Source organism: Uloborus diversus, chromosome 2, assembly GCF_026930045.1.
Source record: "Uloborus diversus isolate 005 chromosome 2, Udiv.v.3.1, whole genome shotgun sequence".
NCBI lineage: Eukaryota > Metazoa > Arthropoda > Arachnida > Araneae > Uloboridae > Uloborus > Uloborus diversus.
The window spans coordinates 221,536,196-221,564,038 of record NC_072732.1 but is presented as its reverse complement, the minus strand read 5'-3'; the positions used below and the strand labels follow the sequence as shown (position 1 = coordinate 221,564,038).

The 27,843-nt window shown below is 33.2% G+C and overlaps 1 protein-coding gene across 1 annotated transcript; it reads right to left on the bottom strand.

Moving 5' to 3' along the window:
• Positions 1-619: 619 nt before the first annotated feature.
• LOC129216838 (probable E3 ubiquitin-protein ligase RNF144A-A) lies at positions 620-23,032 on the bottom strand. Its single transcript, XM_054851055.1, has 9 exons — positions 22,447-23,032; positions 17,383-17,484; positions 15,555-15,565; positions 14,666-14,727; positions 11,300-11,412; positions 8,288-8,379; positions 7,049-7,190; positions 3,805-3,894; positions 620-751 (listed from the first exon to the last, which is right to left on the bottom strand). Exons 1-9 carry the CDS (start codon positions 22,525-22,527, stop codon positions 620-622), a joined length of 825 nt encoding a protein of 274 aa, XP_054707030.1. The 5' UTR covers positions 22,528-23,032.
• Positions 23,033-27,843: the final 4,811 nt, after the last annotated feature.

Below are 27,843 nucleotides of genomic sequence, written 5' to 3'. Positions count from 1 at the left end.
TGTGAGTGAGAAAAGAGGTAAATGATAGAAATGTATGGATAACATGGTGTCTGCAGCTGGATTTGCTGCCTCTAGTGACTTATAAACAAGACATTGTTTATTTGATTTAAATAAAATTTTAAAATAAAACTAACTGTTGTTAAACGAGGTTCTACTGTACTATAAATTTTAAACAAACCAGGTACAATGAAGCAATATTTTCTTGTTAAGCATAATTTTTCATTTGGAACCTGGAACTTTTTTTACGGCAATAACTTGCTTTTTCTACATGTAAAATTTTTTGCAAAAAAAAAAAAAATCCATCACTACAGCATAATCTTTTCCCAAAATAAGCCTTACAGAGCAGAATTTTTCTCCTCCAGTTTGTCTAGCAACCCTGTTTTCGTTCATAGCCCTTCATCACTTTGCTTCTTGAGATAACCAAACTCTATATTCACCTCACATGAACTACAACAACAGCCAAACGTTTCTGCTCGAAAAATAACTTTTGTCGTTGATTTAAAACTTTGATCGAATGGATCTTCGGGTCGGCGAGCGATGCACGTCGTTTCGAGAGACGGCCCACGTATCGCGATATCACAGAAAAAGGACAGGAAATGGCACCGACTAGAAGCGAGCCTCAGAGGGGTGTGGCCTCCTCGTAGAAGAACCTGTTCTTGCATCGGCAGCAGAAGAAACAGGGTGCCGCCAGCAGCAGAAAAGGAGAGGCCATCAAGAGGAGGAAGCTGAAGCCGGCAAAGATGCCCACCACCTGGAAAAGGAGATTGTAATTCAGTGTGCTGGTAAACGTTATTACATCCAAAAACATTACTTGTTCAGACCTACTGACCCTTCTCCACTTTGCAGAAGCAGATTTCAACCCATCTTTTGCCATTCCACATTTTAACCCTCCCCCTTTGGAATGAACCATGGCTCCACTTACTTCTTATAGGTCGTGACAATTGATGAAACTTATAGCAACAAAGAGGGTGCTACTGGTAACCCGTTTCCATTACGTTGCCTTTGATTGGTGGATGCAGGGGTTCCATTCAGCGCCTCATGTGGTCAAAATGGATGACGTCCAATCAAAAACAAACAAACTTTGAAACATTGACATTGATTGGTGGATGCATGAGCTGCATCGGTTTAAAACATAAAAATCAAAAATTCTCAAGGCCCATTAAGCACCAGCGCCATCTAGTGGGGCCAGGAATGAACACAGTTTTGTGTGGATTTTGTATGCAGTATATGAAAATTTCAATTGAATTATAATAAGAGGAAAACCTAAACTCTCAAATATGATTTTAAGAAAAAGGTAAATTAAATCAGGGGTACAGTCAACTCTCAATAACTCTAAGTCCCAAGGGCTGGCTAGAACCTTCTAGTAATCAGTAGTTTGAGTTATTGGAAGTTCCTTCCCCAGCGTTCTAAAGAATAATTCTCATTTTCTTTTTCAGGAATAATGCATAATGGGCATACTTATAGTTTTAACCCCCAAAGCAGAATACTTGACAATGTTGTGCAATGTAAAATCATTTGACCAAACTTGTTCTGCAAGTACTTAAAGCATTGTATAGTGTATACACAAGCAAGCAACGTGACCTTTTATACAAATCGGGAGCCTTTACTCAAAATCATTCTATACAGGAGGTTTTTAAAGCTTCGTTGTTGCTATGCATTTCCGTAGAACCTAAACCGATTGAGATTTTATATGAAGTGAAGAAGCAATCAAAATAATGTTTATAGATAAATAAATTACTAAAATAATAAAATAAAATGAGTCGATTTAGGGTATCATATAATAAAACACTTCAAAACTTTCTAAAAATTTGAAATATTTTCAGGATGCAAAATGATTGCAATCTCAAACAAGACGCAATTTTCGGCGATGGACGTGTTTCAATGTTGGCATGTTTCCAAAACATAGGTTTATGGAGGAAATTGCAGCGGTGAAGATCAATTGGGGAAAATAAGGAAAACTAGAACCAAAAACGCTAGAAAAATCAAATCTTCTCAAATTTAGAATATGAAATTTCTGCAGAAAAGCTGCTGAAACTGCTAATTTTCTACAAATATCTTCCAGCTCAAGACAGAATTTTGCAAATTCTGCAGATTCATTAAGTTCAAAGCAAATCTAAAGTTCCTGCAGATGACTTATCGAATTCAACATTTTTCGTGAGTTTTCCACCAAATTATCGTAATTTCCAAGAATTTCAGATTTTCTTCTAATTTAAAGAAATCTGCAGAATTTGTGCAAAATTCTATCTTGAGTTGGAAGATATTTGCAAAAAATGTGCAGTTTCTGCAGAAATTTCACAGACATCTAGAATTTATGTAGAAAATTTGAGTTTTCCTCTCACAATTGAGCAGAATTGTTCTGCAGCTCAGGCATCTGTTCTGCGACGTACGTCGCAAATGTAGTAGCATTCTGCTTTAGGGGTTATAACACTTTTAGTTTGAATAAAATTAATTATCAGCACTATGCAAAATTATCTTTACATCGAATTTTATTAAAATACTTTGAAAAAGGGAGTTATTTTTGATTGCTCACATTTTTTATTGCGTCCTAAAACGTCATTAAGTTTGTATGTTTTAGGCCAGATTTGGTTCCTCTTAATTTCACTTCGTATTGCATTCAAACGTCTTTTTGTTCTAAAAGCCGAGTATTTGAGTCAACTAGAAAATTGAAGCTACTTTTTTTCAATGTTTACCAACATTTTAAGTATCTCAAAGCTAGGTTGACAGCCATGGCAGAAAGCAACCCAGTCGGCTACTTCTTGTGTAATCTTGCAACACTGCATTAAGGAGCACAAATCTACTTCACATAAGCAGAAAAGCAAAGAAATTGAGGAAAAAAAATGAGGAAAAAATGAGAAATGAAAAAATGAGGAAGAAGTATACTTTGAATAGAATGAAAAAATGAGGGAAAAAAAAGGAAAATAAGCCCTTTTTTTTCCTCATTTTGGCTGCATTTTTAAACATTAAATGGAAATGAAACTTAAAAACTCACTACTCATAAAAACTTTGACTTAAAAGAAGTATATTCAAGATATAGAGACAACTTTATTGAAAACAATAAATTGTTTTCAGACCGAGTAAAAACTTCGAGAAGAAGGAACATTTGAGTTATCCAGAGTTGACTGTATATAGTAGTAAACCTTTCAGATACCTACAGAGCCCAAATATTTGTCTGTGACTTTCCACTCTCATTATCAATGCCTTAACTGTAATTTTTCCCCAGCTTGTCAGTTGAAAACAGTTTATCTGCTTTCCTGATATTGAACAAAGTGTTTGTTTGACTGCACATAGATAATTTGAAAAGAATTTGTCTCATTAGTATGACAACTTATTGCCCTGATCACAAAAAGTAAGTTATATGCAGTTCAATTTATGTAAATAAGTATGTTATTACACAGTAGATTCTCTAGTTTACAACTTTCAAAAGACCACAAAAAAAAAGTCTGTAAGTAAAATGTGTCTTTAAAAAGAATTTTTCTAAAACTATAGTACAGGAATACGTGAAATACACCGCCAGCCAGTCATTACTAGCCGAGGACTGCAGTTTCGTGCAGTCCTCGGCTGAAAATGATTGAGCTGGCGGTGTATTTCACGTATTTCTGCTTTAGCCCTGGCTAATGGGCGGTAATTTACTGAATATACAGTACAGGGTCCCGCATTGTGAAAAGTAGTCATTAAAAAGAAAAAGTTCTTAAGTAGCACATCATTACACAGAGAACCAATTTCAACTGTATACAGCTCTAATTTCCATTTCCCAAATTTTACTGAACTGAAAGGTACATTTATATGAAGTTTTTCTCTACACACCTGGGTTCTGTGCCATATCATGGAAGCTCTGGAATGGCCCAATTTGTTTCGACACGGACCCTTGTCGTAGTGGCGTAACAGGAAATCGTCCTGCAACAAATTATAATCATGATCAAAAAATATAAATTTACAATGTACACTTAAATTTTTTTTAATTAATTACTCCACATTTTAATTTAGTCTAAAAATTAATATTTTAAAGAGACACTATGTTTGAAACAAAAATCAAAACCGCAAAAGTATACTTCTTCTTTTAAACAGCTAAATGTTTAACGAGCGTTGTTTAACAATTTGACGTTTTTCTTTTCAACATACAGTACTTCATCAGTTATCAATAACATTAATTATATTTTTTTTCATATTTAATTTAATGATTACATTTATTTATTTTGTGATTCAGTTGGATCAGCAGATGGGATGCGTGTTACACTGCATAATCAAATTAGATGTAATTTCTATTAAAGTGAGATTTTTAGAATTATCAGTACTTATTATAAGGCTAACTTTCTCAAAATTTAAATTGAGATTAGAATAGTTTTGAATTGTGAATTCCTACATTAGAACTTCCAGAACTAAGTAAGACACAAACTTATGATGAAAAACGCAAACATGTGTTTTGGAGTTAAAAAGAACGTTTTCATCAATTAAAGGAATGGAATTATGCACTTTGGACTGACTAAGAAACGCTGCCTATAACTTTCTAAGCACAGTACAACTTGTGAAGTTGACCACCTGTCTAAGTTGACTGCTTTTTTCAGCCACAGAATTAGCCCTTATCATATAAATCACCTCCGTCAGTTGACCACTAAGTAGTGCACCGCGAGTGGTCAATTACACAGGTTTCACTGTATATGCACTTTTTGGTTCAATTTTGAACTTGACCAAAGTGGACTATGTCCAGACTTAGATAAAATAAAAAGCTTTCTGCAAATACAAATACTAACTGGAAAATTTTCTGCAAATAATTATTTTGCCTAATTCATTCTTAATTTACAGTAGGCGCCGCTTAATGTGATCACGGTTAATGTTATCATTTGCTTAATGTTATCAGAATCACAAAGCCCCGGAACACTTGTATGTTGACACACGTTAAAAAAGTCGGATATTGTAATCAGCGACTTTCGTTTATTGTTATCACTTTTTCATAAACTTTCAATTTTTTCTCCCCCCGTTTTTGTTCCTCAATTAACAGAAATACATAGGCAAACCCTGACGAGACTAACTTTTTTGTGTAGCATTTTGTGGTTTTCAATAGCGGTTCAAAATTTTTCTAGGAATGAAGCTACAGAAAGTTCGCTCCCAGTGACCACAGACTCTTCCTAAGAAAACTTTCTTTTGCACCTAAAAAATTCAGTCGCTGGACATGTTGTAGGCATTGATGTAGGACCTCCATTGTTGGCATTACTTTGTAAACTATCAAAGAGTTGTGTCGAGATTGAAAACAAAGCGAAGTTAAGTGAAAATTTAAACAACAAACGAAACTGCTGGAAAAGATAGAAAAGCTGAATGTACTTTGAAACTGGTTTACGAATGTCAGGGAAAACGGTCATATTTTACTTCACCTATTACTATGTGATTAAAAAATGCATAATTTAGCTTTAACTTTTTATATTTCAGATATTTCCATTCTGTTCATTTAATAATTTATAATTTAAAACTGCATTCAGTTGAGTTATTGTGATTTTAATTGCCAAAATAAATGTACCTTAATTGGAAAAAAAATCATTTTGTGTCTCCTGAATTCTTTTCGGTTACTATTATCAGTCGGTTATTGCTGTCAAATTATATTTATCCCAAAGTGATTAAGCGGCGCCTACTGTATATTAAAATCTGAAAAAGGCAGGGGAAAAAAACTTTAAATTAATTCCTTTTTTTTTGCAATAACATATAGTTAACAGTTGCTTTTCACCAACTGAAGAAAACCTGCCTTAACCATTCTTTTTTGCACAATATTTACCCCCCACCAAACTTAGATAAAATGGAAAGCTCTCTGCGAACACAACTCCTAACGGGAAAATTTTTTTGCAAATAGTTATTTTGCTCAATTCACCCTTGAATAAAGAATTAAATTTATATTTAAATACTACGAGAAAAAAGAAAAGTGCTTTAAATCATTTTTTTTAACAATAATATATAGTTTGCTTCAGTGGCGTAGCTAGACCCGACTTTCGGGGGGGGGGTTACTTCTTGTATATATATATAGTATATATATATATATATATATATATATATATATATATATATATATATATATATATATATATATATATATATATATATATATATATATATATATATAATCGCTTGGAATTTTTTTCCTTTTCTTTTCTTTCTTTTCTCTCTTCTTTTTCTCTTTTTTTTTTGAGACTAACTTTTCGGGGGGGGTTTTGTCCCCAAAACCCCCCCCTTAGCTACGCCCCTGGTTTGCTTAGTTTTCACAAACTGAAGAAAACTGCCAATCCCATTATTTTTTTTTTACACATGTGCTTTAAAAGGCTTAGGTAGAAATAAACTGTGATTTTTTTAAAAATAATAACACGAAAAAATAATACGACACAATGTTAACGTTTATAAATTAAAAATAATAACATTAGCAAATAAAAAAAAAAATTCTGCAGAACCAAAATTTTTCTGCAAACACCGGCCGTTCGCAGCGTTTGTCTATATTATGCAAGACTGACTATGTCATCATATTATTTTGAACATTCGATTTTCCTTTTCACATAATTTTTTCATCTTTTTGTTTTGTTTCAAAAAAGGACTAAACCTGAATGTCTAAGCAATTACAATATTGACAACAACCAGTCAACAAAATGAAAGTTACCAAAAATTTTAGCCTTTACTAAAGGCTTCATTTCTGAGAATTTTCTTCCTTATTGGATGCAGTGAAGAACCAAAGTAACTTAATTTTTTTTCTTTCAAAAACTATTTTAAGCATATTAATAAAGATTAGTAATAATAAGGGTAACTGCAGGTAACAATAGGAAAAAATTTTAAATATTTATTTACTTATTTTTTTAAAGGATACATATAAATGGCACAAGATTTTCTCCCCTCATTATTGCAATGCCTTGATCCTGTTGCTATCCCTCAGGCATCAACATAGCCCCAAGTTTTAATAAAATTCCCTACTCATGTTGGAAATGTACCAAGCTTGTCCCAATCATTACTCAAGTATGCAATTCTTTTCTGATGACTTTCAAAACTGTGAACTGCATTAGAGAACCTTGCTGCATATACTCACATCTAACGATGCGAGGCAGTGCCAGCAGAAGACGTGCTTGCATCTGTAGCACATCATCTGGGCACAACCGTCGTCCTTTTCTATCGGGATCCGGCAATTGGGACATCGTTTGATTGGACTCTCGTCGTCACTTGCAGAAAACCTGTGGATTCAAATAAGATGCATTTTTTCACATTTTGTGCAAAAGCAATTTGATGACAATTTTAACATTTAAACTCCTTCTAACATTAGTCTCCAATTCATCAATTACATGCAGGGGTGTGCACATAAATTTTGTGGCCCGTCACAAATGACTTTTACCAAGTTACCCCCTATGTCTCTTCATATATTTCACCCCTCATTTCAGAAATCTCGGGGCCCCCTTCAGACTTGGGCCCTGGACCAACAGGTGCTCTCTCCCCTGTCCCCTCTGCAAGCCCATGATTACATGGAGATTTGTTGAGTTTTAAAAATAGTTTTTCTTGACCAAGGTACTACAAATTGTACAGAATCAAAAAAAAAAAAAAAAAAAAAAAATACTACCATTTGCACCCAGCTAAAACTGGAAACTAAAAATTCAGGTATTGCCAAGATATTGTCTTGTGTTCAATAATAAAAAAGTCTGTATTTCATATATTGAGTGTGCTCAGAAAGTTTATTTTTTTATTATCAAACACAACTCAATATCTAGCAATACCTAAATTGTTGTCTGAGCACACTCAATATGTGAAATACACTCCCTAAATATGAACATACTACTCAATATAGGTTGCAATGAAAACTTTCAGTTTGTCTAGGCTAAAGAAGTATGTGCGATCTCCTATTCTTCAATTCTTCACGTTAGCAAATATAAAATATGGACTTTACAGCTAAAATAGTTATTTGTTTTATACTGATGAAAATTATTTTAAAAATCCTTCTATTTCAATAATGGAAAAGCTTTTGAAGACCTAAAATCAGTATAAAGTCTAATAATTTTTATGTGTCAAAATGTCACCAAAAAAGAAAGAGACAATTTTTCAATTAAATTGCAAACAAAACGGAAAACTTCTCCTTCAAAATATTTGCAACTTTCTATCAAGGTCACAATCAATTTCATTCAGAAAATTAAAATTAAGAAAAACAAAAGCTATTTCATGACATTTAGAGATAGTTTAAAGTTTACAAAAGATTCGGCTCAAAATGCACTACATCATGGGGCAGGGTTTGCATGTTTCCCCCCCCCCCTCCCTTGAGGAAAAAAAATGTCAGATCACTCACTCGATTTCTTCATTTGAGTTTTTCCTGGCGTCTTCACAACTCGCAGCTCCATGATAGCCCAGCTTACAGAGGGAGCAAAACTTGGTCCTACACTGCAAGACAAATATTAAAACGCACCTGTGTCAAAAGGAAAGAACTATCTCAAATCATACAACATTTGATGACATCCAATGCTTCAACAAAATGGCTATGTGCACAGGGATTTCCAACTGTTGCACTAAAAGATATACCTTAAGAAAAGTGTACACCCTAAGAGAAAGAAGTGCACTCAAATGTTATTTGATATGAAAATTATTTTAATGTATTAAAATGAACAGCTATCTGAAACAAAATGATTGACTAGCAGAGGAAGAGTCATCTTACAATTTCTAATTAAAACTTAAGTATAGTTGGGGCAAACCTAACCTGGCAGCATCATAATGGATCTACGTAGTCTTCACAAAATTGGTAGGTTAGGTTTATTTCAACAATAGATGAGCTCTGGTTCATTCATAACATTACTTTTTAAAATGTAAAATTAGGTAAGAATTTCAGCGAAAAGGTCCCAATGAATTAATAATAAACATGCATCCCTCAAAAGTAACACTCATTTGGTTCCTTTAAAATTTAAAAAAGATGTGTATATATTATACTTATTAATACAAACAAACTTTATAGGTTAAGTTTACTTTTGTAAAAAAAATCAATAGTTAAGAGGATGTTTGAAGAATTAAGCCTCTCATGCAATGTATGTTTCTGCTATTACTTTTTCTTTGAAATTTAATATTAGCCACTCCTGTTTGTCAATATTGAATTATTCCACTTTTTCTTAATTATTGAACTATTCGCAGTATTTTAAACTTACCTTATAAATGTTAGAGACAGTTCAAGACTTTTATTTTTCAAAAAGCCTCGTTAAAAAATTTCTGCTGAATGTTTGAAGATGAAAGTCAGGTTACAGGTGTTTTTATGTTTCAATTTAATTTATGACATGAGGTATTTTTCTTTGAGTCCCCCAATTTGACCTTTGAGGAGAACTTTCCTTCCTTTTGTGTTACGTGTGTGACCAAAAAAAGGTGACCTACAACTTTTGGGGTGTTAAAAACTTATCATACGTCTTGATTAAACAAATCTGAAATATAATTATTGCAAAGCATCTTTGTTCATGATATTTGATATTTTTTTCCAAAAAAAAAAAAAAATTGATGATTAAGTAAAACAATGGCTCTTGCATTTATTTCACTAACAATGCTGCTTTTTTTTCCTTTTTTTTTTTTTTTTTTTTTTTTTTTGACTTCTTCTAAATGTTATCAATAAGGCAAAAATCTGATATTAAAATATTTTAAAATATAAACTGATGCTGGAAATGTAAAGAGCAGATATTTTTCGTCAAAACACAAGGTTTGTTTCTATATTATGTTCTAAGACAATTTTGGTCTGTCAGGACCACTTTTTGTGTTTTTTTTTCCTTCTTCTTTTTTTTCAAAATTATCTATACCTATAATAATGAATCAATTTTTATATGAAACATAAAGCATATTATAAAATTTTGAGGAAATTTTCATACAGATTGGGGGGAAATGTTGGCAGTAAAAACATTTTCTGCACCCCCACACGGTACGAAATTTGCGATTATTATTCACGTTTTCGATATTACACTGTACAAAACTTGAATTTAATACTTCACGAATTTGATATAACACAAATGTTATCTTTAAAAAAGATGGAATTTCATTTTTGTTTAATACATTCTGTAAATGTTTGATAACTCTATTAAGTTTTTACTTCGTTTTTATGAAACTTGGTTTTGATATAAAATGGCACACACCCCTTGATTTACATTATTTCTAAAGTCTCATATAACACGGTTTCGATCTAACACGAAACACGGTTTCGATACAACACAATACATATTGACATGATTTTTACTATGTACATGTCAGTGCCGTGACCAGAAAATAATTTCGGGGAGGGTTTAAAAACTTTCATGTGGAGCTCTCTGCTATTTGTGCTAATGTTCAAGTCATCGGGTTAACTGTGAGACCATTTTATGAAATTAATATACATATGAAAAACAACCGAGTTTAGGAACAATATTTTTTGGGAATATTTAAATATAAACGAACATTTAAATGTCAAACTGAACTTTTCGGGAGGAGGGGGGGGTTGAACCCTTAGAAACCCCCCCCCCCATGTATACGGCCCTGGTACATGATTAATTAGTGTAAAAAATAAGTTACAAAGTTTATTTTAAAAAAGCCTCGTATAACACGGCTTTGATACTACACGGAACAATTTAACCATGCTATACAAGGGACGCGCCTGTATTTCATTTCAATCTTCCACAGCCATCAAAAATAAGCAAAAAACGAGCTGATGTGTGCATCACATGACTTCCTTTTACTCCAATTTAATGTCATTTCACCGTTACTGGCAATTTTAATGTGATTCAATAGTTTACTCTCTGAATATCACCAACAGTGGCCAAATTGAAATCAGATTTTTAAAAAAAAATCGCCAAATTTGTCACCAAGTTGTCAACAAAACTTGGCAAACAAAAGATTGGCGATATATCGCCAAGTGCCCGACAAATTATATCACCACTTGAGTTTACATCAAAATTAACAACGATTTCCCTCCAAAAAGGGGCAAAAGACCCCCTTAGGAACATCCGAATGCAATTAAAAGAGAAGGTGCACAACTAGACTGCACTAGGAGTCTACGTACCAAATTTCAACTTTCTAGGACATACCCTTTTTGAGTTATGCGAGATACATACACACATATGAACATACATACGGACGTCACGAGAAAATTCGCTGTAATTAACTCGGGAATCATCATTATGGATATTTCGCGTGTCTATACGTTCTAAGGCACTTATCCACGTGTGGGCGAGTCGAAAAAGAAAAAAAACTCACCATTCATTCGGGGGTGAGTAAAATGGAAATTAAGGTCGATTTTTGAGTGAAATTTTTTTCGCGAATACAATACTTCCTTTTTTGTAAAAGGAAGTAAAAAAAGGCAACTTACTGAGATGCAGAAGACACAGACTCCCAGGTTCGGATCGGGGGACGGTCGAAAAGAGCAGATGGTCTCACAACCCACAGAAGGACACCACACACGGTTGGGATCCAGTTCCACATCTAATAAACCAAAATAGAGTCATTTTAGTGAAACTCAAAAGTGAAAAAACACTACAGATGAAAGGAAAAACTTCGACAATTGCTCGAGTTCCAATTCCAGAATATAACATTTAAAGTTTATTGTTTAAAAGCATTTATTATACTTACTCTGTGGTTGGTTGGTTGGTAAATGGGGCAAGAATATTTTTTATTGTAACCAAAAACAAAAATAAATAATAGTATCTACAAAGGCGAGTGTTAATAAATTTATTTCAAGTCTGAACCTAAGCAAGCATCTAAGTCTGGAAAATGAACTTTTGAAAGTTTAACAAACTTAAAAGATAATACAAGATTTTGTAGCTCTCCTCCAAATAAATTAAATATTATATTGAGTTAATAAACATTTTCCATATCAATAATCATTTTTAACAAAAATGAAAGCACTTACATCAAAAGTAAGAGTTTTTAATAAAAGTTAGAAACAACCGTGAAATTTATCATCGCTTCGCTTTAGTGATCGAATATAGTAGCCTCTTGATTTGCCTTTCTCTATCAAGTCATCCATTTAAAAACTTTTTTTCACCTTATACGTGTTTATATTGCCCTATATCAGTATATACAGTGGCTCTCAAAAGTGTTCGTACACTTTAAAATTTTTTAGTAAAACCAAAATAACGCGAAACTGAATTCGAATATGAAGTCCAATATTTTTTTCACATCATTCCTATGTCATTCTAAGTAAAACTTTGTAGTTTTTTCAACCGTGAAATTTATCATCGCTTCGCTTTAGTGATCGAATATTGACGGATCTTCTTTTTGAAATGGGTCAAAAAACCGAAGAGACAGAGAAATAATACGCCACAAAAGTCATCGTACACTCAAATATTTTCGAATAAATTCATGATTAAAATTATCATATGTCTTTTTTTTAATTATTTTTAATAGTGTTGACCCTTAAGAGTCAGTTTTCTTTAATTTTTTGTTTATTTATTCCTTAATATTGTGCTTATTACTTTAAAATGGCTGGTATTCGTAAAAAACCACAAACACTATTCGAAATTTGAATTTTTCCCTCACAGTGGAGGCAAACTGGTTTGAAATGTCTCTAAATTAGTTAATTTATTCCACTCTATAGTAAAGTTCTTGATAAAATGCTTTAAAGAAAAGAATCAGACCAAAAACAAGGAAAGAAAAGGTCAACCGGCAAAGTTGACAAAGCACGAACGGAGATTTACAGTTTAAAAAATTATGAAAAATACACATATGAGTGCTGTAACACTAATTTAATGAAAAAACTTACATTAAATTTTCATCTAAAATTGTTCGCCAAGTTCTCTGATTAACTGGATTAAATGGGAACTCTTTCCGCAGAAATTTCATGTTCATGCGAAAAACGGAAAGCTTACGCTTTTTGTCGCAAAAAAAAAAAGATAAATAAGCTCCAAAGCCTTTTGGTACAAAGTCTTACTTACCGATGAAATTAAATTCAACATTTTGGTTAAATTATTGTATAATTGTCAATAGAAGAAAAAATGAGGAACTTGATCTTAAGAACTTAGTCGGTGAAATGGTTCTTGTGCAAGGGTTCATATCAGCATCAGGACTTGGCAGTTTGGAATTTTTTGATGAAATAATAAATCATGCTGTTTATTTAAATATTTTAAAAACTAATTTTAAACTGTTAGCCAAAAATTTGGTTATCGGAAACAACTTTGTTTTTTATCAAGATAACGATAAGAAGCACACGGTTTTCAACGTTTGCGTCTAGTGCCTCAAATATTGTCCTAAAGTTGAGAAAATATCCCTTCAATCTTCAGATTTGAACTTAATCTAACATATTTAGAGATATCTGGAGGCTAGATTACGAAAATACAGCTTTGAAATGAAAAAAGAGCTAGAAACAGTAACACTCGAAGTGTGGTTGAACACTTACTCAGAAATTACGCAAAAAAAAAATCTATTCCCAGACGTTTAAAAGGTGATGTTGATACTGCATGATATTCTACTAAATAATACTTAATAAAAAGTTAGATTATTCATTAAATATATAGACATTTTTTAAAGTGTACAAAGACTTTTGTAAGATACAATTTCCGGCACTTTTTGGTTTTTGATTTAAAAAAAAATAAGTTCAAATATTTTTTTTAAAAATTCCATGTAGTTTTGTCGAAATTTGATCATAGATCTTATAATTGAATACTTCTATGGAAATAATAATTCCAATCGATGGATAAGGTCCTATTTCATTGAAAGTCATAGGTGTACGAACACTTTTGGGAGCCACTGTATATGAGTTTGGTGATTTCGGTGGGTAGATGACTTTTTGATAGTTGCCAAAAAATTTAGTGAGTAATAGTAATTATAAAATTTATAATTATTAAAGTAAGCACTTTAATTTCAAGGCTGAACCTAAGCAAGCATTCATTTGCAGATTTTAAACTTTTGGAAGTTTTTAAATGAGCAGTAAAGAGCAAAAGTGGTGTCAGTCAATTTTTTTTATAATTTGTGCTTACGCCTTTGAAAATTCCATTCAACTTCTTTCTGCTTCATGGGAAAGTGTGTAAGTTTGGGATCGTTCATTTGCCGATAGACAGTAATGGTAAAAACAGAACAGAAGCAGTGATTTGTGCAAAAGTGGCTACTAAGCTGTTCAATAATTCAATATCTTCTTTTATTGACTCACATCACTTGTTCTCAACTGCTCAAATAATACAGGTTTTCAAGGCTCTTCTTAATCATCTTTTAGCCTTTTTTAACAGTTTTTTTTTTTTTTTTTTTTTTTTTTTTTTAACCAAAGAAATTAGTTGTGCTACAAGAAAAGCAGCCTTTGTGCAGAAAAGCATACAATGTTTTGATGCACAAAATTTGCAGTTTAGTTGTGCTGTCCAAATTGAGAGGGAAAAAATAACTTATTATGCTAATTTTTTTATGACAATGTACTCTTAAACAGGGTTTTTTAAAGTATTAAACCAAGCATTTTATACAAAATCCCCTAAGTTAATGAAAATTTTTTGAGACACTAATAAACTGACCAGACAGTTAAAAGAAGTGTGAAAAATGATGCAAATAAAAACTCACATCAACTATGTTCTTCTTAAAATTTTGCTAACTAAACATTTCTTAATGAAGTTTATATTATTTTTATAAGTTTTATGTTAATAGGAAAAGTTTTTTTTTAAAAATAATATAAGAAATCAAATTCATTTTGAATTTTGTCATCTGAACAACATTAAGAAAAAGAAAAGAACAAGAATGAGTTTCAAAAATCACTCACCTAAATTTAGTTTGTACCTCTCAAACATGTAGTATGCGTCCTCTCCAGCTATTTCCCCGAATCTATGGGGAAAGACAAAATTTACCAGAAGAAAATATACATTGTAAATGTACCATTATTTTATCTAACTGATACGTGTTTAAGAAAAAAAAATTAATAAATAAAATTAATTTTTAAATATGGGCAACATATAGAAAAAAAAATAATTCTTTAAAAAAGTGAACAAAAGAGAAAATGTAACCTCTCTTCAGTTTGATGAACATAGAAGGCAAAAAAAAAAAAATATTTCAACACACATGTGAGAGTGTTAGGGGTTAATGATATTAGAACTAAAAGATGGACAAAAAAAAAGATTTTTTATTATTGCATATTTGGTGAATTTTTTTTGTCAGTTTGTAGTGAAAAGTTAAGGAATAAAAATTTAGTTTCTGATTAAAGTTGATATAATATACAATTTTCGTTAATAATGACTAATTCTACTAGCTCCAGCCCTAAGCACGGACAGACATTAAAAATTCCAAGAGGGTATACAAATATAATTTTTCTTCTAACTCTTTTGCAACAGCTTCATCAGAAATAAATGCATTATATTTTTACAATTTTGCCATAGAAATATGTACTGCATTGGAAAATTATGCCATTTCTTATTGCAATAGACTCTCATTTATATAGGTTCAGTTTACAGCTTTGACAGTTTAAAGATTTGGCGTCTTCATTTTTGTTTTGCGTCGATGAGTTTCGATTTTACGCGGATGCAACATTGAACAAATAAACTTTTCCCCCTCTTTCATTATCCAAACTTTTAAGATTGCAGATAACATGCAATAAACTGCATTTTGTGAGCTAATAAGCAAGCTAGGGCCACTGACCATTTTTTTGGATTGGTTACAGAGCTTTTTCCTGATACAAAGTTATTAAATTCACACTTCAGAACTCACGGAAAGAAAAGCTCTTAGAAACTGACAGGGGAGTATTGAATTAACGAGGATACCAATATCGATGACACACGACCAAAAGCTTTCATACTGAAAATGTTGAGCCATTCTTTGAGAAGGACAAATTATCTTTCTGATTTGTTATTGATCCATGCATGGGATCATGAATGTGTTAAAGAGATACAGAGAAAAATAGTTAATGACTGCCAAAAGACTTATCATAACCAACTTTTTGCATCAACAACAAGTTTATTCATGCTTTCTTTAGGCACATTGGGCATATGTATCGAAATACTTACACATTAAACTTATTAAATACTCATGCATCCTAGAATGAAGTACTATATCCTCTATGGAACCTAACACCTATTTTTACACTATTATTTAAGTCTTTGTTTACATGATTTTGACTTACGAGGGACTTTCATGGAATAAAATGCCTACGTAAAAGATGACTACTGTATTGTGTTAATACAACACACAAATGTTGAAACAAAATCTTTTTATATCAATGGGGGGGGGGGGGGACTTTGCAGAAATTATCAAAGCCTAACAAGATCTAGTTTGAATAGTGCCCTATAATGTAGTTGCAGAGTGTAGGTGGGGGAATATGCACAAAAAGAATACTAATAATTTCAAATTACCTTGACTTAATTCATACTTGGGGATTATGTACAAAATGAAGTCCATGGAGAATATGCATAAATAAGCAAATAAATGATTTAAAATTATAAATTGAATTTATTTACTCTCGAAGCTTAAAAAATATATTTCATTAGCATAGCCTTTAAATTCATTTTGCAACAGGACAGTTTGCATTGACAGTCATTTAGCAAGTAAAAATCAAAGTTAGCATTTGGTTAGCTATTTAAGTTTAGTTTCAAATTGCCTTTTGGATAGCATAGCAGCAAACAGTCTACACGGCTGGCCGAAAAAACTAACGAAACAGTAACTTAAACGAGGGGGAAAACAAATCATCTGTGGAAACATTATTACAGGGGTGCACACCCGGGGAGGGAGGGGGGCATGTGCAAACTGCACTATTTTTAGGGGGATTGTTTCAAAGGGTACTTTTTTCTTTTTTAGGGAGGGGAAGGAGGATTTGGAGAGTATTAGGGGGAAGTGTACCCTTGCTCTTGGGGATGGAGGGGGGGGGGGCAACATTCAAGACTTTAAAATCTTAATTATGTTAGAACAAGTCATAGCATATAGTGAATAGCATATAAAAGGAACTTCGCACTTACATGACTTGAAGTAGTGAAGATCGAGAAATACTTCAAAATGATGAAATTAACATTTGAGGCAGTGAGAAGCAAAGGGATGTAAAGGGATTTTGTAAAGTTTCAGTAAAACACGTTTACAGTTCAGATCCTGGGTAGATTTCCCTTGAATTTTGTTTCTAAATCGTGCTGTATAACAGTTTCTACGAGAGCTACTAGTACCATCTCTTGCCCCAAAACAAAGAACAGGTTCTCCTAACATTTGCACTAGGATATCTTGATACTTTCAGTTTTGGCACAAACATTTATTTGCTTCTTATTGCCTCATTTGTAAATTTGTAAGACAAAGACGGGAATTTACAAAAGAAAAAAATAACGAGATATTATTTTTCATATGTTAATAAAATAGGTTTTAAGAATGTATAATACAATTTAGAAATCCCAACAATCTTGCAACAGAGTCATTAGTTGTTGTCGATGTCTAATGCATGTGTTTATGAGCACTGGATATTTTTGCATTTGAAGGAGAAAATAATTTCAAGAATTAAAATTAAACACTCACTTCTGAAATTAAGATTTTTCCCGTGATGATACAATCTGCATCGGGACAAGTGACGGTCACGTTCCCTTCCCTGATGTTGATCCTCAGGTACTGTTGGAGACACTGGGGAAGAAAAAATGAATAAAGGTCACATCAAAAATTCTCAACAGGAAAATGGACCCACAAATGTATTATCATATTCAACATAAATTTCTAGGTTCTTTTAAAACAATTGTGTGTGTACTGGGCTGAGGATATTCCATAAATGAGGTCCATAATTTCCCTTATAGTATGTATTCATTTTAAAAAAAATCACAAAATGAACCTTATACTGTAGCGTAAATTGGTTACCCTCAAGTCTGAAATATCGTTGAGAGAATATGAACTGAGAGACACAATATTTCTAACAGGGCTGTCCGAAAGGGGGGGAGACGAGCGGGGTATTCCCCCCGGGCGCCACGAAATGAGGGGGCGCTGCTCATTTTGTGTATCATACATGCACAGTCATAGATACACAAAACAGAAAATCATTGCAATAATTTTCTATTTTTTCCTAGTGCACGAAAATATTCTTCTCTCTCCCAGTCTCTAAATCATTCGTTTCCTTTGTATCATATTGAAGCAAATGCAAATTCTGAGAATATAACTTTTTAGAATCAAACAAAAGGCACTTCTCCTTTGTCTAGTTCCACCAAATGACTTGGAATTCTGCCCCTGCGTGCGATGACGTAACCAGAAAAAAAGTTTTAGGGGGCACATTGAAAAAAAAAATTTGATAGATCCCTGCCAAAATTGTGAAACTTTTAGCTTCAAAAACGCAATTTTAGTCTTTCTTTGCAGACACTACGGGGGGAAAAAGGTATAGATATCCCAGTGGAAATTTATAGAAATTGAAGCCTTAAAAACACGATTATAGGCTATGTTTATTGACATTAGGGTAAGGGATGAAGCTCAGGGACTGTCGTCGATTGATTTTTTTAAAAAATAGATTGAAATAAATTCATTCTTCCCCCTGTAAGTTTTCGAAATTCTTGAAGTTTCAAAAACGCAATTTCAGACAAACTTTGAAGATTTGAGGGAAGGAGGATCTGAAGCCCTTCCTTGGAAAACTTTCAAAATAATGGTCCGAAACACTTAAGCAATATTTTATATTCAGGGGTTATTTCACTTACATTTTTTGTAAGAGTCGTTTGAAAACCCATTGGTTGTGATATTAAAGTAAGGTGGTGGTATGGCGAACATTGCCCGATTACTTTCTGAAAATCAAGTCTTAAAAATGCAGTTGCAAGGTCCTATTGTGTAATATTAGCGTCAGTAATTTTACAAAATTAAAGCGCCAATAACGCATTTCTAAGTGATTTTCGATGTTGTTGAGAATTTGGGGGCTTTCTCCTAAAATTTAGAGGAAATTTGATGCAAATAATGACATCTTTGTTTTTAGCATTTATGAAAACTGGTATTCAGTTGGTACAAGTAAAGCCAAAAAACTCTTGAAAAGAATCATGGGATGAGTCCAGATCGAAATTTAATATTGATGTAATCAACTTCAATAAATACACTTCTAATTTCTAACTAACAATTATTTGTTTGTGTTCTTACTTTGATCAATATGAATAGCTAATTTAGTTTTAATTGTTTATCTTGTGTGGTAACATTTTACAAGATAAGTATTTGGATTTTTAATTTTTCCATTTTTCGAAACGTTTTTTGGATATCAAAATATTAGAAACAGATTCATTGCTTCTGTTTTAATTTGCATTATCCATAGCCCTCTGATTTGTTTTGCTCATTTTTATTTAAAAATGCAAGTATGATGCACGTTCACGCGTATGATGCACTGGTGTTATAACACTAACTTGACTTTTCTGTGTGTATGGGGAGGGGGGGGGGCGCCATCAGGTCTTCGGACGGCCCTGATTTCTAAGGGGGAAAATTAGTAATTAGTTATAAACACTAAACGGTAATGGCAAAAAAGTGTCTTTTTGTTTACTCTACACTTGGAAAATATGCTGTGAAATGGCCCATTTACCATACACAGATACTAAAAATAACTTTGTGTTTTCACTCAATATGCTTTCAATTGTATACTAATAAGAAAATAAAAAGAAATATCATAAACTCAAAGTACATGCTAAGAGATTGCTGCACAATTACAGAAAAATGCAAGTATATTCTGCAGGAAAAGTGGCATTGAGGAAACATAAAAAACTAAATAAACTCTGTTCTCAAACAGTAACAGCCGATTACTAACAATCTTAAAGGTTTGAAACTGAAAAAAATATTTTCAGTTTCAAAAATATTTTTGATCGTAAAAATTAAAAGAAAAAAAAATTTAAGGGAACAGTTCTGCATTTTAGGCTAACTAGTTCCAAAATTGGAATCCTTTATACATGTTTTGAGTGGGTCAATAAAACGAGTACTCAGTGTGCTTGGGAACTAAACCCTGGGGGTTCTGCTTTGCACTCCAGAGCACTTGGTCTCGTAAACCAAGATGGGCACTGGCCTCTGTCAGGGTTCTAAGAGTTTTGGCCAGTGGTGGTTTTAACCATGGATAAAACTGGTTAAAACTGGCTTGGATAAAATCAGTTTTGTCCAGCTCTATGGTGATTAAATCCAATTTTGGACGATTTTAACCGGTGTTTGCCAGTGGCATGGCCAAAATCGGCTCTGTCCGGCCAAAACTACAACCCTGGGGCCTGTTGCAGAGTTTAGTTTATTCATGGCCCCACTTAATTTTTACAGGTTGTGGCAATTGCCGAAACCCATGGCAACAAAGAGGGTGCTACAGGGCACCCCTGTTTCCATTACTTTGCCATGTGGATGCATGGGTTCCCAGTGGCGCCGCTTGCGGTCAAAATGGGCGACGTCCAATCAAAAATATAAAAAAACTTTGAAACATTGATTATGATTGGTGGATGCATGAGCTGCATTGAAACGTTGACATTGATTGGTGGATGCATGAGCTGCATCGGTTTAACACAGAAAAGTCGAAAATTGTCAAGGCCTGTGAGCGTATTTAGTGGGGCCATGGTTTAATACACGTGTTAACGTGACTATTTTGAGATTTTGAGTGACGGCAGTTCATTTCAAATCTGGGCTCATACTTGTTGCATTGTTGAAAGAAAACTCACGTAAAATTGTGAGTGTAAATGTGACAAAAGTTGTAAGAAAGATTCGATTGTATAAAATAACAAAAGTCTTTATTGAGGCAAAAAGTGTTATATAACATACATTAAAAACAATATATAAAGAATTTGGGTTAGATATTAAGGTTAATATAAAGAATTAGGGTTAGGTATTAAGGTTAATATAAAGAATGAACTGGGCCATTGGGTATTCTAAATATTGCACTAATAGAAACAGTAAGAAAGATGTCTAAATATTGCGCTATACTATATCCTCCATTAGCTACCCAATACGAATCCGGTTTTACAACGGCGAGTACAACTTTTTCCAAGTAGTAAACAAAAAGGACTGGACTAATTTCAACATCATATACCATCTAGAAATCCATCATGGAGAAATTCAACTTAATACCCTACAACTCAGAAGTAGGCCGAAAATACTACGCTTTAATGTAACATCATTCTATTATTCTTCCATACTGCACTCGCGCTGATACAACTACCGTACTAATAGTAAACCAGCTTTCACACTGTTCCGATGGCTCATCAATCACATACCGAGACAGATGGATAGAAAGATCGATAGCCACGAACATAATAGAGATTCACCTTAAGAACACAAGTTCATAACACATGTTCAATGCTCATTGGTCCACGTATATCTAGCATGAGCAATGCGACGATTTCTGGAATATTCTTCAACTTTTCGGCCAATGAGAGATCGTCACAAGGGAGTCATCGAGTGGCGAAAACATGGAAACACGTATTCAAGCTTTAACTTTTATGGAGGATGTTTAACTGATACCTATCGATATAATATGCTGCCAAAAGTCGTAAGTAAACACTCGATATCTTAACATCATCTAATACTTAAGCATTTACGCTAATCTTGAAGTAGTAAGCAACGAGATAAAAATAGGGTAAATCTTATACCTTTAAACGAGCAATTCTTGTGGGTATATATATATATTTCTTATCTCGGAAACGGCTCTAACGATTTGGATGAAATTTTGGATTTAATTGTAGTTTTGCATTCTAAGTTCATCTACATCAGTGTTTTTTTCTGTAAAAATGCGATTTTTTACAAAAAACAGTTTTTTTAATGTAAAGTCAAATTGAGTTAAGCCTTGAAGTAAACTGTGAGTTGACGCATCAAGCAGACGATTTGCAACTATAACAATGAAAATTTGTCTCTTCTCGCTTTAAAATTTTATACTTGCTTAGGGTTGCCAGGCTTGGCTGATATTGGCCACTTTGGCTAATTTCAAACACACTTGGCTGAAAACAATTTCAAAAGCATTATGTAAGTCGATGTAAGGCTTTTTTCTTTTTTAAGTGAAACTATTGCTTGACCGTCCTACTTTATTTTATTTATTTATTTTCTTTTTACACTTCAAATAGTTTAACATGTTTTTTAAATCACGCATCTGAATTTTATTTCGAAGAAGTGTATGTCTTGAGATTGTTTATGTTTTGTTAAGACAGTTGTTATCATTTGTTGGAATGGTTCGTGGATCATCAGTTTTGATGGATATCATGCTGTATGTAGCATCTTCTGGCGTAAAAACTAAAAGTACTTATTCAAAAAGAAAATCTCGATTGGGATAAAATCGTGAAGCGCATCATAGTATGAAAGGAAGTATTCGGTTAAAAACCGATTTCACCATAGCAAAACTAAGGTCAAAATATTTTAATTACTGACAAGAAACTTGTATAGTGGAAACAAACGTAACAGATAGTAATGTTGATTTAATTACATTCAGAATCTTCTTTGTTTGGTACTTTAGTGTTATAAGAAGGTCGAGTACATAATATGTATTTCCTTAACGTGAAGCTTTTCAAGTATTTTTGGAAAAGTATTGAACCTTAAAAAAACACAATTTGACAAAAAATAATTCTAATAAAGCCGAGCGAGTCTCGGTCGTCCAGGTACTACTATTAAAAAGATAACACTACTTACTGTCAGACAAAAAGTACAGCTACAATCTTGGAGAGTGTACATCCAGCAGGCGGGAACCATCGTCAGACACAACTTGCACATCACCCGATGCAGCGCGCAAGAGTCCTCGGTCACCGGGGCGGAGAGGTCGCCCGGACCGGAGAGGCGGGGGGTACCGGTTCGACCGGGCCGGCCCCCACTCCCGGATCCGGTCCAGGACGTCGGTGCTCTCCGACGCCCTCACGTCGCTCTTCAGAGTGCCGGCGTCACACACGTCGCTGCAGCTGAAGGACGTCCTCAACCGCATCCTCTCGTCGGGAGACCGGAAACCGCCCTTTTTCCCGGGCGGGTGGCAGCAGCTTCCAGAGCAGGTACGTCTTTGAGCGCCGGTCCGTCGTTTCCGTGGCGACGGTCAAACGTGCGTCGCAGGATTTGGACGCCGGCACGGTCGGGCGGGCGGCGTCGGTCCGTGCCGCCTCTCCCGCGGAGCGGCTGCTGCGGCTCTTCCGGAGCAGGGAGCGGAAGGAGAACAGCTTCTGCTTGCCCTCCCGGTTCTCCCGGCACTCTGTTTTTTGGACGTCCTCGTCGTGCGGAGCCATGGTGGGACTATTTCACATTATATCCACTAACTAGACAAAGACACAAATATTATTATTATTTAAAGGAACAAAATGTGAGGGGTGAAAGTAAAAAACAGCTTTTGATTCATTTTTGAAAAAGTAAAGTTTTTACTCAAAAAATCCCTTCAAAGAACTCCAGTGAAATATGCTCCAAAATTGGAACAAAATGAAAATCTCCCTTGCTCAAAGAAAAATTAAAATCCTATCCCCTGAAAGAGATGAAATTAATTACATTATGCATCGCAACCAGAGCAAAACCAAAATCTTCCTCACCCTAAGAAAAAAAAGATAATTACAATGCTCAGTGTAATTTGAAAACAAAATGAAAATGGCTCTTGCCGAAGACAAAAAATAAAATGAAAATGAGATAAAATTTAAAGTCCCTTTTCCTGGAGGGAAAAGGAAATAGAGACGTACCGAGTACTCGGTAAGTACTCGATACTCGGCCAGTTTGCCGAGTACTCGGTACTCGGCCAAATTTTGATCAGGTACTTGGCCAATACCCGAGTAGTTGCAAAAAATTGAATATTGTACAAAGCAGATTTTACAGTTAATAAAAAAGTGCAAGCATATAATATACTGCAATCATTTACAAGTCAAATTTAAATTTTGAGAATAATGAAGTTTGTTATGCTTCAATGGAGTAAATCTTTTATTTAAATGTCCCAAAGTTAATGAAATGTATTTATTAAAAATGGGGCAAAAAAGGTAAGAACAGAAAACATGAAATTTTTATATTATTAAAGGGATTTTTGCCACAAACAAAATTATTTATAAGAAGCATAAAAATACCTTTTCTTAAAAAATAAAACAACGTTAAAAGCACAAATGTGCAGGAACACTGCTCAAACGTGTTTTGGCATTACAAGGAATGCTTTTTTCAATGCACAAAATGTGAGCTTATGGATTTAAAGACACACGACAAAAGTCAGATTTGTTTACATTCATTATTGATTAATCCTACCTTTTATTTATTTGTTTATTTTTAATTTAAAAAACAACTTATTTGTAAAATTATTGACACAAACAAAATCTTTTAAATAATACATAATTAAATTTCAGCTGGAATTTTGTTTTAAAAAACTATCATTTGGACATGGAGGTCTATACTACTATTCCAATGAGTTCAAAATTCGTAATGTATGGGTCGGTGGTGGTTCTTAAAACATAATTGCAACTCGGCCGAGTACTCGATACTCGGTCAAAGTGCAACTCGGTGCATCTCTAAAAGGAAATTAATTATAATATGCATCACAGTTGGAACAAAACAAAAACTATCCACCCCTGAAGAAAAAAAAAAGAATCAACCTTACAATTAGAGCAAATTAAAAATCCCCAAATTGAAAAGAAATTAAAATACACATTACAGTAAGAATAATATTAAAAACTCTTTTGTAACAAAGAATTAAACTAAAATAATTTAATTTAATACGAATGAGTTTCGTAAAAATTAACTTGAACTTGTTTCTGACACGTTGAAAATTTCAGTCAACATATGCAGCCAAACAATATCATATACCCCCTGCTTCTAAAAGCTAAAGTTTTGCTTAAATTTCAATCCATTTCTTCGGATTCCTCATCTATTCCAAATACCATACAAAAAGGGAACTAATGAATATTTTATAAGATTTTCCATAACTATACATGAAGCAACAACCAAACGATAAATGATCCAGGCAGTAAGAACTGTTTTTAGATTTGAAGTTATTCGAGAAAAATTTAGTATTTCAGATATCATCACATACACATCAAAACTTTTGAAAATTGTTTCAATATGTTGCAAATATTTGCTGTATTAGTGTTTTTTGTAAAAAATTGAAAAATAATAAAAATATCAGTAGTGTATAATCTCTTACAGGAATTTTAATTCTATATGCATGTAAGTACCTTTAAAATGAGCTGATGTGTGCATCACATGACTTCCTTTTACTCCAATTTAATGTCATTTCCCCATTATTGGCAATTTTAATGTGATTCAATAGTTTACTTTCTAAATATCACCAACAGTGGCCAAATTGAAACCAAATTTAAAAAAAATCGCCATTTTTGTCGCCAAGCTGGAGACAAAACTTGGGGACCAAAAGTGTCTGCCAAATTATAACGCAACTTGAGTTTAAAACGATATTAACAATGATTTCTCCCCAAAAAGGGGTAAAAGACCCCCTAAGGAACATCCGAATGTAATAAAAAGGAAAGGTGCACAACTGGACCCCCAAAGCAGAATACTACTAAATTTGCGACGTACGTCGCAGAACAGATGCCTGAGCTGCAGAACAATTCTCTGTTCAAATGTGAGAGGAAAACTGACAAATTTTCTGCAGAAAATCTGCAAATTTCAATGAAATTTCTGCAGAAACCGCGGTGCGAAAATCTTCAAAAATTTCTGTGCCAAAAATCTGTAGAAACTGCAGATTTTCTACAAATATCTTCCAACTTAAGATAGAATTTTACAGAAATTCTACACATTCCTTAAAATTAGAAAAAAATCTAAAATTCTTGAAAATTGAGATAATTTGGTGGAAAGCTCACGATGTTGAATTCAATGTGTCCTTTGTAGGAGTTTCCCAATCGCTCTTCATCCACTGCATTTTCCGCCAAACACGTATGTTTTGGAAACATGAGAACATCGAAACATGGCCATCGCCGGAAATTGTGTCTTGTTTGAGATTTCAATCCCTTTGCATCCAGAAAAGATTTAAATTATTTAGAAAGCTTTGTAGTGTTTTATTATATACAACCCAAACTCGACTCATTTTTTTTATTATTTCTGTAATTTCTTTATTTAGTAACATATTTTAATTGTTCCTTCATGCCATGTAAAATTAACCAAAAAAATGTGGTTTGACACCTAGGTTCTAATTTTTATAAAATGTTGTATCTTTGCTCTTTCTGTGCAGTTTAGAAAGCATTAAAACTATTTTTGGAGGATCTCAATCGGTTTAGGTTTGACACCTTGGTAATTTTTTTTTGATTTTATAGTTTTCATGACCAACTAATTTTCCAAATTCAGTGCTCTTTATTTAGTCATTTGGTTGAAAGCTGTAATGTTTCCGGAAATATCTCATTTTCTCAGAAATAAATAGCAATAGTCCAGTTAAAAAAAAAACTCCTTTATGAAACAATTTTGATTTTTGGCACCCAATTTGTGGAAAATCACGTTTTTTCCCGTACAATGCTTGAAGTACTTGCAGAACAATTTTGTTCAGATGATTTGACGTTGCAGAACATCGTAAAGTATTGTGCTTTGGGGAACTAGACCTCACTACGAGTCCATGTACCAAATTTCAATTTTCTAGGACATACCGTTTTTGAGTTATGAGAGATACATACACACATACATACGTACGTCATGAGTAAATTCATTATAATTAATTTGGGGGTTGTCAAAATGGATAATTCGGGTGTCTGTACATTCCTAGGCATATATTCACGTGTGGTCGAGTCGAAAAAAAATTCATTCGGGGGTGAGAAAAATGGAAATTAAGGCCGATTTGTGAGTGAAAATTTTTTCGTGAATGCAATACTTCCTTTTTTGTAAAAGGAAGTAAACATTGGTACACAAAATCATTAAAATTGGAGATAAAGAATTAATTTCTGGGGAAAAGGCAAAACACATATTTTTGTAACCCAAATTCAGCTTTCAAAGAGAACTTTTCTAGCTCATTTACACATTAAAAATTGTATTCATCTTTCAATGTTTGAAATTTAAGCTGAACGTAGAACCAGAACAGCTCTATTGTCCAGTTTTTCTGAAGTAGGTTCATTTCATTCTTAAGCTTCAATAAATTTATCTGTGAAAAAGGTTTCTGATCTATTTAAAGACAAAAAATTGCGTGAAAAAGACTCCTTTAATTCACAGAATCATTTCAATACTGAAAATATATTTTTCTCTGAAAGAAGCCACAGTGAAACTAAAATTTATTTTCATGAAATATATTTTGAACAATAACTTTCCAAGTATTCATATATGCAAATGCCAATAACTTAATAATTACAGTAGAACCCTGATTTAAGTTTTTGGTGGAACGAAAAAAAAAACGTAATAGGCAGAAAAACTGTACACAGAGTTCAACTAAATTTTTGTTTAATACTGAAATAATTTGAGTGGAAATAGATTCAAACACAAAAAATATTTTACTACATTTTTATTACATAAACAGTTTTAAACACGCATGAAATACAATGCCAGTTCAGTCAATTCCAGCTGAGGACTGCAATTTCGTGATTATTAGCACACATCAGCCTGGCATAGGAGTGACTGAGCTGGAGGTGGAAAACATGAATAGTTTTAAATACAATCCAAAAAAAAGAACTTGCAAATTAGGTGGGTTAAAGAATTTTGATGATTTTTGTGACATCACAAGCTTTTACATTCTTCAAAATAAAAACCAATTTACAAAAACTTAAGTTTTTCAATAACCAGGATATTAGCGTGTTAATTGTTACATTTTTGGCATGAATTAATTTGGTAACCCTGATACTTTAAAGTTAAAACCGATACAAATAGATTTGAATTGGTTTCCTTTAAATCAACAATGCAAATTAAAAAACATTTCTCGCACAGGCATTGGTGCCAAAATTTGACGCCAAAGAAACATGAGCGACAATTCCCTAATTACCAATATCTTCCCAAAAGTTTAATACTCTGATTAAGGTTTTGATCAAAATCCCTATGCATTGTTAATAGAAATGGACATTTCAAGAAAAAAACAAAAATATATGACATACAATACTTTGGCCACAAAAATCATTTTTCCATGTGTGTTTTTTAATAGGCTGAAGGAAAGAAGTTACAAAA

What these genes read in the sequence shown, in the direction of transcription:
- LOC129216838 (XM_054851055.1), bottom strand. Translation starts at nt 22,527, where the DNA reads ATGTGCAAGTTGTGTCTGACGATGGTTCCCGCCTGCTGGATGTACACT. An exon ending in GCTGTACTTTTTGTCTGACA is followed by an intron (nt 17,485 to 22,446) that starts GTAAGTAGTGTT and finishes TTTCTTCCCCAG; the next exon opens with TGTCTCCAACAGTACCTGAG. An exon ending in GAGGTACAAACTAAATTTAG is followed by an intron (nt 11,413 to 14,665) that starts GTGAGTGATTTT and finishes TTGGTTTATTAG; the next exon opens with ATGTGGAACTGGATCCCAAC.